This window comes from Scyliorhinus torazame, chromosome 11, assembly GCF_047496885.1.
Source record: "Scyliorhinus torazame isolate Kashiwa2021f chromosome 11, sScyTor2.1, whole genome shotgun sequence".
NCBI lineage: Eukaryota > Metazoa > Chordata > Chondrichthyes > Carcharhiniformes > Scyliorhinidae > Scyliorhinus > Scyliorhinus torazame.
The window spans coordinates 182502920-182517723 of NC_092717.1; the positions used below are offsets into that span (position 1 = coordinate 182502920).

The 14804-nt window shown below is 43.4% G+C and overlaps 1 protein-coding gene across 3 annotated transcripts in view; it reads right to left on the reverse strand.

Annotated features, from left to right (window-relative positions):
- Positions 1–1243: 1243 nt before the first annotated feature.
- smarcc1a (SWI/SNF related BAF chromatin remodeling complex subunit C1a) overlaps positions 1244–14804 on the reverse strand; it is a 288801-nt gene continuing 275240 nt past the window's right edge. For 2 of the 3 annotated variants that reach the window (XM_072468117.1, XM_072468116.1), the window contains exons 27-28: positions 12167–12346; positions 1244–5605 (exon numbers count right to left, since the gene is read on the reverse strand). In XM_072468117.1, the coding sequence (XP_072324218.1) occupies positions 5532–5605; positions 12167–12346 (254 nt within the window). In that variant the 3' untranslated portion in view covers positions 1244–5531. The remainder of the gene's footprint in view (positions 5606–12166; positions 12347–14804) is intronic. The other variant, XM_072468118.1, reaches the window with a different exon arrangement.

A 14804-nucleotide genomic window follows, 5' to 3' on the forward strand; every position in this document is an offset into this window, starting at 1 on the left:
GTACTCATCCAGGCCAAGCGGAGAGTATTCCATCACACTCCTGACTTGTACCTATAGATGGTGTACTCTCTGCAGAATACCAAGCCGGTTCATGGCAGCCCCCAAGGTGTTGGGGGATTCAGCAATGGTTATATCATTGAATGTTATGGGGAAATCGTTAGATCCTCTTGTCAGAGATGGCTAATGCTGGCATTTATATTGTGAATATTATGCACTACTTATCATCGCAAATGTGAACATCATACAGGTCTTGGTGCGTATGCACAGACTGCTTCTGTATCGGAGTTGTTGTAAATGGTACTTAACATTGCACATCCTTAGCAAACATCACCACTTCTGAGCCTTATGATGGAGGAAGATCATTGATGAAGCAGTTGAAGGTGCTTTGGCATAGGGTACTGCCCAAAAGGTATTTTGTTAGATTGTTTTGTTTGAAGATGGAGAAGCACGAGATATTAGGGATGGGAGGTTTGAGATATCAGTTAAAATGAGCAGCTGATTTTTTTTCTGGTTGTGGTAGAAAATATCTAATTTCAATGCTTTCTCCAAGGGACTCCTTTTCTAGTGCTATCCCATCATTGAAGCTGTTTTTTTCTCCTGACATACACACCTTACCTAAAATCACTTTCCACCCCCAACACTGCCAGTTTGGCAACTGAAAACTTCATAGCTTTGCTCTGTTTCAGTTTAGGCATCTTCAATTGTATTCCTCAACATTCCCACTGTTGACTTTTGCAAAGCAGCGACCAACTATACAGCACAGAAACAGGCCATTGAGCCCAACCACTCCAAGCTGGTGTTCCTTCGTGGATTTCTTGTTGAAAAGAGGCTACAGACTGTGGTGCGATACAATGCTGTTAGTGCTAAACTTTCAGTATCTCATGGGATGTCCATCTTTTGAGTTGCTGGACGTGTTAATCAGTTTCATTAAACACAATGGCAATGCCACAGTATGCAAGGATGGTGCTCCATCACTATGAAGACAACTTCATGTTCTTGCCCTCATATGTTTGTGAGAGATTAGCTAAAGATACTTCAGTGTTCTCAACTCATGAAGGTTTGTCAGCTCAAATCACTTGTGCTGGTAAATAATGCTGTGCTCAAAAGCAGACAGTAATAGTTCAACTGCTCTGATGGTTATAACCAAGGAGTAGCACAATTTGCCAGAAATAGCATGTGAAAGGATGGTCCAGTACCATAGATATTGAGCTATAGCACCTAATTATGACTGAACCATGCAGAATTTAATGAACTTGTTTAATTAACAGAATACACAGAAGTAATTCCTATCTTCTAAAAAGCAAGAATGTGCAAGAGTTAACTGCTTTTGTCACCAGGTGAACAATTTAAACATTCTGAACACGTGCAGTCTCTCAAAAGAAAACTCAACTAATGCATTCCAAAGAATGATCTTTGAACACAATCAGATGGCTAATAGGCAGAGTTCCAGCTTAAGCGAGCATCCAAGCTGAGAATTTGATCTATATTATATTTCTGAAGTACAAGCACAGATCTTTCTCACCTGGAACATACGCACAGCTACTGAAAACTCTTAAAAAGCTGGAAAGTAAAACTGATCAGTTTGGTCAGATAAGGATTGTTCCCAGTTCCCAGTGAAAAGAAGAAATATCAAATTACAAAGACTTCAAAGATAATTTAAAAATCAAAATCAATCAAAATGTTTGCAAAGAAAGTGAGTGAATGTACACGAAGAGCGAAGTTCTGGGCACTTCAAGAATACCTGTCTTGTATGCATCGAACATCCCCTCCTCATTGATCACAACAGGACAATACTTAATCTCAAAATAACTTACCACCATGTGATACACCACTTCAATTCCCATGACGGAAAATGTAAAATGCCCATGACGAAAAATGTAAAATGCCCTCCCTAGACACATTTCTATATTGGAAGAGAAACCATTAATTGTTCTGAACAGCTTCAGTCAAGTAAATAAAAAAAATTGTACGCCCACTATTAAATTTACTAAAATCCAAGTAACAATGGGTTTTAATAGATGGAGAACATTAACTACCTTAATCAGCTATTGTTTTTTAATATTAAACTGCTACCACTTGATCACGAGTACAAAGGCAACAATGGTTCATTTTTGAAATGTCCATATTCCTCTGATCAATGCATTTCAACTTCAAAAGCAAATGGCCCAAATATACAGAAAACTTCTAACTGAAAGTCGCAGAGATTTTTTTGGTTTAAATTTAACAGGTAGAACAGTGCACCCAAAGTAGCACCCGACTAAGTCACAAAGGGGGAGGAGCCATATTGAGAGCAAAAGAGTAGGAATGATTGAAAGCATTGTTGAAATTATACTCTGCACTGGTAGGAAACAGATTCAGGAACACATTGACCTATGTTGCCCAAAGTTGGACCCCAGTTGTGTCTGTTGAAGACCTGCAGACTGGAAGCTGTGACCCTGCCACTAAGAGGAGCCTTGGGCTGAGAGAGAATGAAAAACAAAAAACTACTCAAGCCTCTGCATTCAGTACCATTGGAAAAGAAAATATACCAGGTTTTAAAACACACTTAAGGTAATACAAATAATAAAGGTGTAGTGTAATTAGCAAATGTCTTTTAAGGAAGAGTGAGAATGAGAAATAAAAAGAATGAAGATATTCACTGTCAACAATGGTATCCACGCACATGTTGCTTTCAGATATACCTTTACACATCAGCTATCACGAAGGCATCAGAAACACTGCACCAGACAATCTTAAGCTAAAATAAAATTTCCACTGTCTCATACCACTTACTTAGAATAGCAGTTAAATACAAGTCAAGACTAGGATTCAAACCATTGTCTCTTTGAAGACCAACTCTCTGAAGCAGTAGCCACTAGTCCACTCCAGCTAATGGTCTTCTGTAGCCCAACAATTTAATCAACCAGAAGATGACACTACTCTTTCCCCATTACAGAATGCCTGTGTTGCCACTTGCAATATTTGCTGAATGAAGCAGCTGAGACCAAAGTCTAAACCCCTCCGGCTGGAGGAAAAGCAGGAGTGGGATTCAGAGTGTTAAGTTCAATTCTCTAATGCAGTCATGCATTAAGTGCTTGGTCCTTTGTGTATGAAGTAATAGTATTCTATGATATCTTGTGCTATCTAGAGATCTCTCTCAGCAGTGGTTTCATCAGGCCTGCATTATAATCTATAATCTTTATTGTCACAAGTAGGCTTACATTTAACACTGCAATGAAGTTGCTGTGAAAAGCCCCTAGTCGCCACACTCCGGCGCCTGTTCGGGTACACAGAGGGAGAATTCATAATGTCCAATTCACCTAACAGCATGTCTTTTGGGACTTGTGGGAGGAAACCGGAGCACCCAGAGGAAACCCACGTAGACACAGGGAGAACGTGCAGATTCTGCACAGACAGTGACCCAAGCCGGGAATCGAACCTGGGACCCTGGCAATGTGAAGCAATAGTGCTACCCACTGTGCTACCGTGCTGCCCTACTCGACACTAACTGAATATACATAGTAGAAAAACAAGATACTGCAGACGCTAAAAATCTGAACATAAACAGAAAATTCTGAAAATGTTTTCTAGTTCTGACAGAAGATTACAGATATGAAATATTAACACTTTCTCCCTCCACCGATGCTGCCTGGCCAGTCGAGTATCCAATATTTTCTATTGGCATACGTAGCACATCAGTCAATTACACACTAATCCGTGTTATTCTTCAATAAATTTGGGTGGCACTGTGGCTAGCACTGCTGCCTCATAGTTCCAGGAACCCGGGTTCAATTTCGACCTTGGGTGTGGAGTTTGCACATTCTCCGTGTCTGCATGAGTTGCTTCCGGATGCTCCGGTTTCCTCCCACAGTCCAAAGATGTCCAGGTTAGGTGGATTGGTCATGCCAGATTGTCCATTAGGGTGGGGTTGCAGGAATAGGGCGGGGGATTGAGTCTAGGTAGTGTGGTCGTTCAAAGGGTATATGCAGACTCGATGGGCCGAATCACCTCCTTCTGCACTGTAGGGATTCTATGAAATAAAAACAGATTTAGATTTTTGGCTTCCGTGTAGCAATTGAACTTCCATCTTTCATAAGACTAAAAGACACAGGAGCAGAAGTAGGCTATTCAGCCCATCAAGTCTGCTCCACCATTCATTATCACCACCACTCTTGCCTGTTTCAGCTTACATATAGAGGGCAAACCAATTCTGATTTCCAAAGGGGATCCAAGCCTTCCGCCTCCATTTAACCATGAAGCTGAGGAGCTACACCAAATTTAAACAGATTTAACATTAAATTTGCAAGTTGCGGATATGAATGATTTCAAAGTTCCAATTCGAGATTTGTCCATCGATGAGACAACAATGTAACAACAGTCCTTTCCAAATCTCCTGACCCAAGTATTTTAACACTAGATTTAGAAGTCTCAGCACAAATAGGATCAAGTTGCTTGGGCAATGGATGCAGTTGAAATACTTGTGGTAAATCGTACTGCAATAGTCGACTAACCAGTTCAATCAAAGTGGCCCTCAATGTGACCTGATTCTATCCTATGTTTCATGCCTGAGCCCTCACCAGATCGGTCACTCCATATTAATAAACTGGATTTCTCTGGGGATTTGCACAAGTGATTCTTTTTTAAAGTGAAGCACATGTAGTTCCCAACATGGTAATTTTATAGGAGTGACCTTCAGCACCTCTGTCAAAGAGCAACTGCGACCCTGAGCTTAAAAAAGAGTACCGCCAATCATAAGGACATGTACATTTGTTCTATAAACCCCAGCTCCACTACCAACCAGAATTCAACGTAGTATAGGAATGAATTTTGGTCTGCCAATAATTTCCTAACTAGTTTTTCAAACTAACTAGATATCACTGACTGAAACAGTAGATTTACCTTTGACGTTTAGAATTATACTTTTGTAATATCTTGTGTGACGAGTACTCCGGGATCAGTCAGTGCTTTCAAGAGAGGACAGGAACGGAAAGAAAAGTGAGGAGGAGGAGAAAGGAATAAAGAAGAGCCCCCTACACAAAACTTCATTAGTTGACGAAAATTAGATAGGCAGAAAGGTTTTGCTCCTCCAACAATAGTCTATACATATGCGTACCAGCTGAAAACTCCTTTGCTGCTGCAGCAGATTACAGAACTGTCCACCAAAAGATACACTATTTCTCATCATGAATGAGCATCTCTGACAAATATTTCACCAGGAAGACCACAAAGGAGGTGGGGGAGAAGCAATCAGTTGCCATGAAATTCACAAAAGACAGGGAGGTAGACAAGTAACCTGATTTTGTTTCTGAAAAAAGTGACTACAATGTATTTTATTTTTTTTTGCCAAATAAATTTTTGTTCTCCAAAAAGAAAACTTGACTGCAATAAAAAGAGGGAGCAAAAATAAAATAGGAGGCAAGCATTTGCAATTCAGTGTCTTCAAGAAGGGAGGTAGCTGGACAGAGACGAGTAGGAGATGGTTGCTTGGGTTTCACTGTTTAAGTCTCCCACTGAGTGTATCAGGTGGTTGGTTCATATTCCATTCATACTGGTTACGGCGCTGCAGGAGTTTGTGCTGTCGTTGTAGGCACCACTACACCTTCTGGCTGTACTGCTGGGCCTGGATCTGCAGGGAAATACAAGATTGATTAGCTTTTATGCACAAAAAGGACACAGACAGCGTTCAAAAGAAATCTCTTCCTTTTCAACTATACTTTCTTCCCATCTACATCCAACTGCACAGACAATGGGAACCTCAATTTTGCATCTCAGAACTGATCCTTGAGGGAACAACTTGGGTTGTCTGAGTCCTGACACTAAGGGCCAGGCAATGACCATCTCAACAAGAGAGGATCTAACCATCTCCTCACACATTCAACAACATTACTATCGCTGAATCCCCCACTATCAATATCCTGGGGTTACCATTGATCAAAAACGCAACTGTACCAGCCATATAAATACTGTGGCTACAAGGGCAGGTCAGAGGCTGGGAACTCTGTGACAGCTCACTCACTTCCTGACTCCCCAAAGCCTGTCCACCATCATCCACTAAAAAGCAATTCGGGATGGGCGATAAATGCTGGCCAAGCCAGCAAAGCCCACACCCTGCCAATGATTCAGGGTCACATTAAAAATGAGGAAGCCAGGAGCAAAGGAAGTCAAGCAAAACTCTATTAAGAGTTAAGATGAGTAACTTGACAGGGAAGGACAAAGAGGTAAACAATATAAATCGAGTCAAGAGCAAAACCTATTTTTGCAGAGAAAAGGTTCAATGACCTGACAAACATATAATTCCTCAACCAATAATCCCCAAAAGCAAATTAACTCTTATTCATTGCATTGTTATTTGAAAGATCTTGCTGTGCACAAATTAGCTGCCATGTCTACCTACAAAACAATAGCGACCATATTTCAAAGGAACGTATTGGTCATGAAGTGCTTTGGGACTTGATTTAAGTAGAGTTGGGTCCTGGAAGTTCTTTATTTCTGCAGTGAAATTGAGCCATGAAGCTAAGGGATTTATACAGTGCCTGTTTTAACCTCAGGACATCTCAAACCATTCTACAGCCCGTAAGTTTTTTTTGAAGGGTTATTGTTGTAACATGGAAAGGGATCACGGTTGGAAAAAAGGTCAGCTAGGGTTTTCTGCTCCTGTTCACAATCCAGTGACCATGGATGTCAAGAATAGTTGAATAGCTATCACCAAGACTAGCAAGTAGAACTTTAAAACAGTAATAGTTCCTTCAACCCTTATTGAGCCAGCAACTCTAAACTTATTTTCCTGCTTGGCCCCCCTAATCCTCGGTTAAGCAACACATGGAAAAGTACCAGCAACAGAGAATTTACCAGAAACATGGGAGGAGAGGAAAAAAGAACAAGGTCTGGAAAAAGTTCCAATTTGTAACTAAGCAGAAGCAAAAAGTGACCTGCCAGAACTGACACATAGCTGGCCGCCTGAGGGTACACAAGAGCAAAGCAGGGGGGGTCAGGACTGGCATTTAAACATCCAGGGATTCACAACCTATCGAAAAGACAGAGAGGTGGGCAGAGAGGGCGGGTTTGCCTTGTTAATTAGGAATGAAATTAAATCAATAGGACTAAACGACATAGGGTCAGATGATGTGGAGTCTGTGTGGGTAGAGTTGAGGAACCACAAAGGCAAAAAAACCATAATGGGAGTTATGTACAGGCCTCCTAACAGTGGTCAGGACCGGGGGCACAAAATGCACCACGAAATAGAAAGTGTATGTCAGAAAGGCAAGGTCTCAGTGATCATGGGGGACATCAATAGGCAGGTGAACTGGGTAAATAATGTTGCCAGTGGACCCAAAGGAAGGGAATTCATTGAATGTTTACAGGAGGGCTTGTGATGGAGCCCACGAGGGAACAGGCCATTCTGGACTTAGTGTTATGTAATGAGCCAGACTTGATTAAAGATCTTAAAGTAAAGGAACACTTAGGAGGCAGTGATCATAATATGGTAGAATTCAGTCTGCAATTTGAAAGAAAGAAGGTAGAATCAGATGTAAAGGTGTTACAGTTAAATAAAGGTAACTACAGGGGCATGAGGGAGGAACTGACGAAAATCGACTGGGAGCAGAGCCTAGTGGGAAAGACAGTAGAACAGCAATGGCAGGAGTTTCTGGGAGTAATTGAGGACACAGTGCAGAGGTTCATCCCAAAGAAAAGAAAGGTTATCAGAGGGGGGATTAGGCAGCCATGGCTGACAAATGAAGTCAGGGAATGCATCAAAGCAAAAGAGAAAGCCTATAATGTGGCAAAGAGTAGTGGGAAGTCAGAAGATTGGGAAGGCTACAAAAACAAACAGAGGATAACAAAGAGAGAAATAAGGAAAGAGAGGATCAAATATGAAGGTAGGCTAGCCAGTAACATTAGGAATGATAGTAAAAGTTTCTTTAAATACATTAAAAACAAACGGGAGGCAAAAGTAGACATTGGGCAGCTCCAAAATGACGCTGGTAATCTAGTGGTGGGTGTCAAGGAAATAGCTGAGGAACTAAATAAGTACTTTGCGTCAGTCTTCACAGTAGAAGACATGAGTAATATCCCAACAATTCAGGAGAGTCAGGGGGCAGAGTTGAATATGGTAGCCATCACAAAGGACAAAGTGCTAGAGAAACGAAGAGGTCTAAAAATTGATAAATCTCCAGGCCCAGATGGGCTACATCCTAGAGTTCTAAAGGAGATAGCTGAAGAAATAGTGGAGGCGTTAGTTATGATCTTTCAAAAGTCACTGGAGTCAGGGAAAGTCACAGAGGATTGGAAAATCGCTGTTGTAACCCCCCTGTTCAAGAAGGGAACAAGAAAAAACATGGAAAATTATAGGCCAATTAGCCTAACCTCGGTTGTTGGCAAGATTCTAGAATCCATTGTTAAGGATGAGATTTCTAAATTCTTGGAAGTGCAGGGTCGGATTAGGACATGTCAGCATGGATTTAGTCAGGGGAGGTCGTGCCTGACAAACCTGTTAGAGTTCTTTGAAGAGATAACAAATAGGTTAGACCAAGGAGAGCCAATGGATGTCATCTATCTTGACTTCCAAAAGGCCTTTGATAAGGTGCCTCACGGGAGACTGCTGAGTAAAATAAGGGCCCATGGTATTCGAGGCAAGGTACTAATATGGATTGATAATTGGCTGTCAGGCATAAGGCAGAGAGTTGGGATAAAAGGTTCTTTTTCGGAATGGCAACCGGTGACGAGTGGTGTCCCGCAGGGTTCAGTGTTGGGGCCACAGCTGTTCTCTTTATATATTAACAATCTAGATGATGGGACTGGGGGCATTCTGGCTAGGTGTGCCAATGATACAAAGATAGGTGGAGGGGCAGGTAGTATTGAGGAGGTGGGGAGGCTGCAGAAAGATTTAGACAGTTTAGGAGAGTGGTCCAAGAAATGGCTGATGAAATTCAACGTGGGCAAGGACGAGGTCTTGCACTTTGGAAAAAAGGAGAGAGGCATGGACTATTTTCTAAACGGTGACAAAATTCATAATGCTGAAGTGCAAAGGGACTTGGGAGTCCTAGTCCAGGATTCTCTAAAGGTAAACTTGCAGGTTGAGTCCGTAATTAAGAAAGCAAATGCATTGTTGTCATTTATCTCAAGAGGCTTGGAATATAAAAGCAGGGATGTACTTCTGAAGCTTTATAAAGCACTAGTTAGGCCCCATTTAGAATACTGTGAGCAATTTTGGGCCCCACACCTCAGGAAGGACAAACTGGCACTGGAGCAGGTCCAGCGGAGATTCACACGGATGATCCCAGGAATGGTAGGCCTAACATACGATAAACGTCTGAGGATCCTGGGATTATATTCATTGGAGTTTAGGAGGTTGAGGGGAGATCTAATAGAAACTTACAAGATAATGAATGGCTTAGATAGGGTGGACGTAGGGAAGTTATTTCCATTAGCAGGGGAGACTAGGGCCAGGGGGCACAGCCTTAGAATAAAAGGGAGTCACTTTAGAACAGAGATGAGGAGAAATTTCTTCAGCCAGAGAGTGGTGGGTCTGTGGAATTCATTGCCACAGAGGGTGGTGGAGGCCAGGACGTTGAGTGTCTTTAAGACAGAAGTTGATAAATTCTTGATTTCTCGAGGAATTAAGGGCTATGGAGAGAGAGCGGGTAAATGGAGTTGAAATCAGCCATATTTGAATGGTGGAGTGAACTCGATGGGCCGAATGGCCTTACTTCCACTCCTATGTCATATGGTCTTATCCACTGCCTGGTAATTCTCACACTTTGGGAAAAGCCCCAGGTCTCCGCTTGGCTTAAAAGCGATCACTCCTGCTTTGACTGAATCATTACAAAGCAATGGGAGTCCAGAGTCATGGGCCGGGATTCACTGATATCGCGGCCAAGTGTTGACGCTGGCATCAAAACCAGCGCGAGCGATGCCGGCGTCAACGAGCCTTTAGGCCCAGTAATCCTGCTCTTCCTCGGGGGCTAGAACGGTGGCAGAGTGCTGTGCGCTGCCCCGGCGCCGAAAGCCGGCCCTACACGGCCGACGTGGGTCCGCACATGCATGCCACGGCCGTCATATGCGCGTGTTTGCCATCTCCACGCCGGCCCCCGGGCAACATGGCGGAACCCTACAGGGGCGCGGCGCGGAGGAGCATAGCCCGCCCCTGCCCCCCCCCGAATGAATGCGCCCGCCGATCTGTAGCTCCCGATCGGGGGCCTGGCCACAGTGGAGACCCCCTCCGGAGTCGGATCCACCCCCCCCCCAACTAGGACGGCTCCCGCCGGGTAGGACCATATGTAAACCACGCCGGCGGGACTCGACCCGTCGAGCACAGAGAATCGCTGTGGGGGCTGCTTTCAACAGCCCCCTGACCGGCACCGCGTCGACCGCACGGGCGCGATTGCCACAGATTCTCCGGTCGCCAGAGAATTGGCGGCCTGGCGTCGTGGCATGATTCACCCCCCCCCCCAATTCTCAAACCCGGCGGGGGCTCGGAGAATTCCGGCCATGGTCCCCCAATAGTACAGATTTCAAGTTCACCTGGGTTGGTGTTGCATGAGCCAAAAACACACAAATTGAAAACAGTTTTATTGCAAAGGAAGAATCCTAAATAGTGTTAGGATTGAGGCGAGTGTATAGCCTAAGTGGCACATGAAGAAAGTCACCAAATGCAATGTTGCAATATCCATATTTACTGCATTCCAAAACATTTTCTTCAATAATAATATGGTAATGGATAGGAGAGCTTTGAAGTTAGAAGTGAGGGTCACTGGGAGAGAGCATTTATACGGGTCCACACGAATGTTCGATGAGTAGCAAGATTTGAAAATTGCAGCTTTACTATGAATTGTGTCCACCAATCTATCTATCCAAGATGTTGGTTCAGTAATCATCCAGATACAGAAGTTGAAAAAGCCCAGTTAGCAGAAAATAAAAGGAATACACGGTGTCCTTGGCCCCAACCATCTTCAGCTGCTTCATCAATGACCTCCCTTCCCATCATAAGGTCAGAAGTGGGGATGTTTGCGGATGACGGCACAACGTTCAGCATCATTCGAGACTCCTCAGATAATGAATCAGTCCATGTCCAAATACAGCAAGAGCTGTGCAATATTCTGGCTTGGGCTGACAAGTGGCAAGTTACATTCGGGCCACACAAGTACCAGGCAATGACCATCTCCTATAAGAGAGGATCTAACCATCGCCCCTTAACATTCAATGGCATTTCCATCGCTGAATCCCCACAATCAACACCCTGGGTGTTACCATTGATGAGAAACTGAACTAGCTCATGTTAGTACTGTGGCTACCAGGGCAGGTCAAAGGCTAGGAATCCTATGGTGAGCAACTCACCTCCTAACCCCCCAAAGCCTGTCCACCACCTACAAGGCACAAGTCAGGTGTGTAATGGAATACTCTCCACTTGCCTGGATGAGTGCAGCTCCAACAACATTCATGAAGCTCGATACCAGGATGGCACAATGGCTAGCACTGCTGCATCACGGCACTGAGGACCTGGGTTCAATCCCAGTCCTGGCTCACTGTCAGTGTGAAGTTTGCACATTCTCCCATTGTTTGAGTGGGTCTCAACCCCACAACCCAAAGACGTGCAGGTTAGGTGGATTGGTCACGCTAAAATTGCCTCTTAATTGGAAAAAAAAAGAATTGGATACTCTTGCCAGGAAAAAGCAGCCTGCTTGATGCCCTCCTTCCACAAACATTCAAATCCTTCACCACCAACCAACAGTGGCAGCCTTGTGTACCATCTACAAGATGCACTGCAGGAACTCACCAAGGTTCCTCAGATAGCAACTTCCAAACCCACAACCACTACCATCTAGAAGGACAAGAGCAGCAGATACCAGGGAACCCAACCACCTGGTGGTTCCTCTCCAAGTCACTCACCACCCTGACTTGGAAATATATTGCCGCTCCTTCTCTGTCGCTGGGGCAAAATTCTGGAACTGCCCAATAGCACTGTGGATGTACCTAAACCTCAGGGACTACAGCAGTTCAAGAAGGCAGCTCACCACCACCATCTGAAGGGCAACTAGGGATGGACAATAAATGCTGGCCTAACCAGTGACGCCCACATCCCGCAATAGAATTAAAAAAGGAAATCAGATTTAAACAGGAGGATCCTTACAGATTCTTTAGTGAAGCACATATTTTGCTCTTTATGCATATATGTTTGAGAAATCCTTACACATGCCATTGGTAGCAGCTGCTGGTCGTGGGCCCATCATGTTAGCATGTGCTGTTGCTGGTACAACAGTTGGGTTTTGATGGGGTGGTGCTCCTGAGGGCATATTCGGCTGAAGATTCGGCATCATACGGCCTGCCATGGGTTGCCCTGGCATCATCGTCCCAGCTCCTGACATCTGACCTATTAAAATACCAAAAATCACAAATGAGAAAGACTAAATATGTATCACAACATTGTCAAAAGCACACATCCAACACAGCATATTAAAACTCAAATCCATTCATATCACCATATGCAATGCATAATTTTGAATTGTAGACTTTGAACGTGGGGCAGCACGGTAACATAGTGATTAGCACTGTTGCTTCACAGCTCCAGGGTCCCAGGTTCGATTCCCGGCTTGGGTCACTGTCTGTGCGGTGTCTGCACATTCTCCCAGTGTCTGCATGGGTTTCCTCCAGGTGCTCCGGTTTCCTCCCACAAGTCCAAAGATGTGCAGGTTAGGTGGATTTGCCATGCTAAATTGTCCTTAGTGTCCAAAAAAAGTTAGATGGGGTTACGGGGATAGAGTGGAGGTGTGGGCTTGGGTAGGGTGCTCTTTCCAAGGGCCGGTGCAGACTCGATGGGCTGAATGGCCTCCTTCTGCACTGTAAATTCTATGAAAATCTATGAACCAGTGCCTGCAAACACTTTTGATGATACAATGACAAATTGGACAGCAATGCAGCCTTTAGTTTGCTTATACCAAATGATGTAAAGCACAAGCTGAGTTCAGAACAAAGCTCCTTTCAGTCTGCCTCAGTAATTTGCCTTAACAGTAACTGTTAATCTGCCCATTTCCCACACATCAATGCAGCTTCAGTGGATATGCTGTGTACTCTTGTTCATAAAGCGGTGCTGAATCACTTGAAAGTGTGCAAGCTATTCATGTGAATTAAAAAAGAAAATGCTAGACAGAGAATGGTGGAAATACTCAGTAGGTCTGGCAGCATCTGTGGAGAGAAGCTGAGATAATGCTTCAGGTCACGACCTTTTGTTTATTATGGTTGCGTCTATTATCACAACACCAGGTGGAGCAGTTCCCACACATCTTGTGATGACCTACAAAATAGCTTTGCAGATGCATCCAGTTTTAAACTGATGGAAATAACAATATTTTAATTTGGCACTTTATACAACAGATTGCATCAACACTAGAAATCGCTAAGTGTACCTAACTGCCTCAACACTAGAAATCGCTAAGTGTGCCTAACATGTAAAAATGAACAAATGTCAAAATGTTTCATTGACCAAAATTGAGATCAATGAACATAATATAATGGACCAATAGGGCAGTGTCATCTCCACTATTTAAAAATTGCACCTGTTATCCAGGTACAAGTACCAGGCAACTGTGCCAGAGTGGGTCATGGGTCTGTGCCCAGCAAAGCTCAAGTTCCCAATCATGGCTTTGGCATCTTTCTGCATGGAGCATTGCCCCAAGGAAAGTGTCATGGTGCCCCAGGGAAATTGTCATGGTCAGCATGGGCCCAGGCTTGAGAGCAGACTCACTGATCAACCCTCAATTGCGGGAAGGGAGGACAGACGATGAAGACAGAGAAAAATGACTTAAAAAAATATTCTAACCCCTGACCTTTGATGAGTTATTCGCTTCATTGCGCATGCACAAAAAAGGCTTTCATGCAGTGATTGGAGTCACAGTGTAAAACAATGCTACGAAAGGCATTGTACAAATAAGATGAGGTACTTAAAAAATAACTTCTCTTAGAAACAACTATTGACTTCACAGTTCTGGAAGTCATACTTCCCAGGTCAAACCCAAATTCTCATTACAATTTTCTAGTTTATATACTTTTCACTGTACATCACTAATTTAACTGTCACATAACTATTTTTTTTTTTAGGCTACTACAGTCCTCATTTATACTGGACTGCAGTCAACTGTTTTTTTAATGTTTTAAAATAAATTTAAGACTACCCAATGTACCCAATTCTTTTTTTTCCAATTAGGGGGCAATTTAGAGTGGCAAATTCACCTACCCTGCACATCTTTGGGTTGTGGGGGCGGGACCCATGCAGACACGGGGAGAATGTGCAAACTCCACACAGACAGTGATCCGGGGCCAGGATTGAACCCGGGCCCTCAGCGCAGTGAGGCAGCCGTGATAACCACTATGCAACCGTGCCGACAATGTTTAAAGAGTGTTCAGTTCATTGGCTATTTCGGCAGTTCAAACAGCTGCACCAGTCATTAAACAATCTCTTCCAGTTCCTTATTACTCACTATTTTTAAAGTTTGTTTTGAGTTATACAGTTTCATGGGGCATACTGCATTTTTCATTCCAAATTGCTGTTACTATCAAATGCAGGTACGGTGAGGATGACAAAATCGAAAGAGAGATATAAACAGGCTAAGTGAGTGGGCAAAAACTTGGCAGATGAAATATAATGTAGGAAAATGTGAAGTCATGCATTTTGGTACGAAAAAATATTGCCGAAAGCTGCAGCACAGAGTGATTTGGGGGTCCTCATGAATAATTCACAAAAAGCTAGCATGTAAGATCAGCATGTAATAGAGAAGGCAAATGGAATGTTGGCCTTTATTTCAAAGGAATGAAGGATAAAAATAGGGAATGAT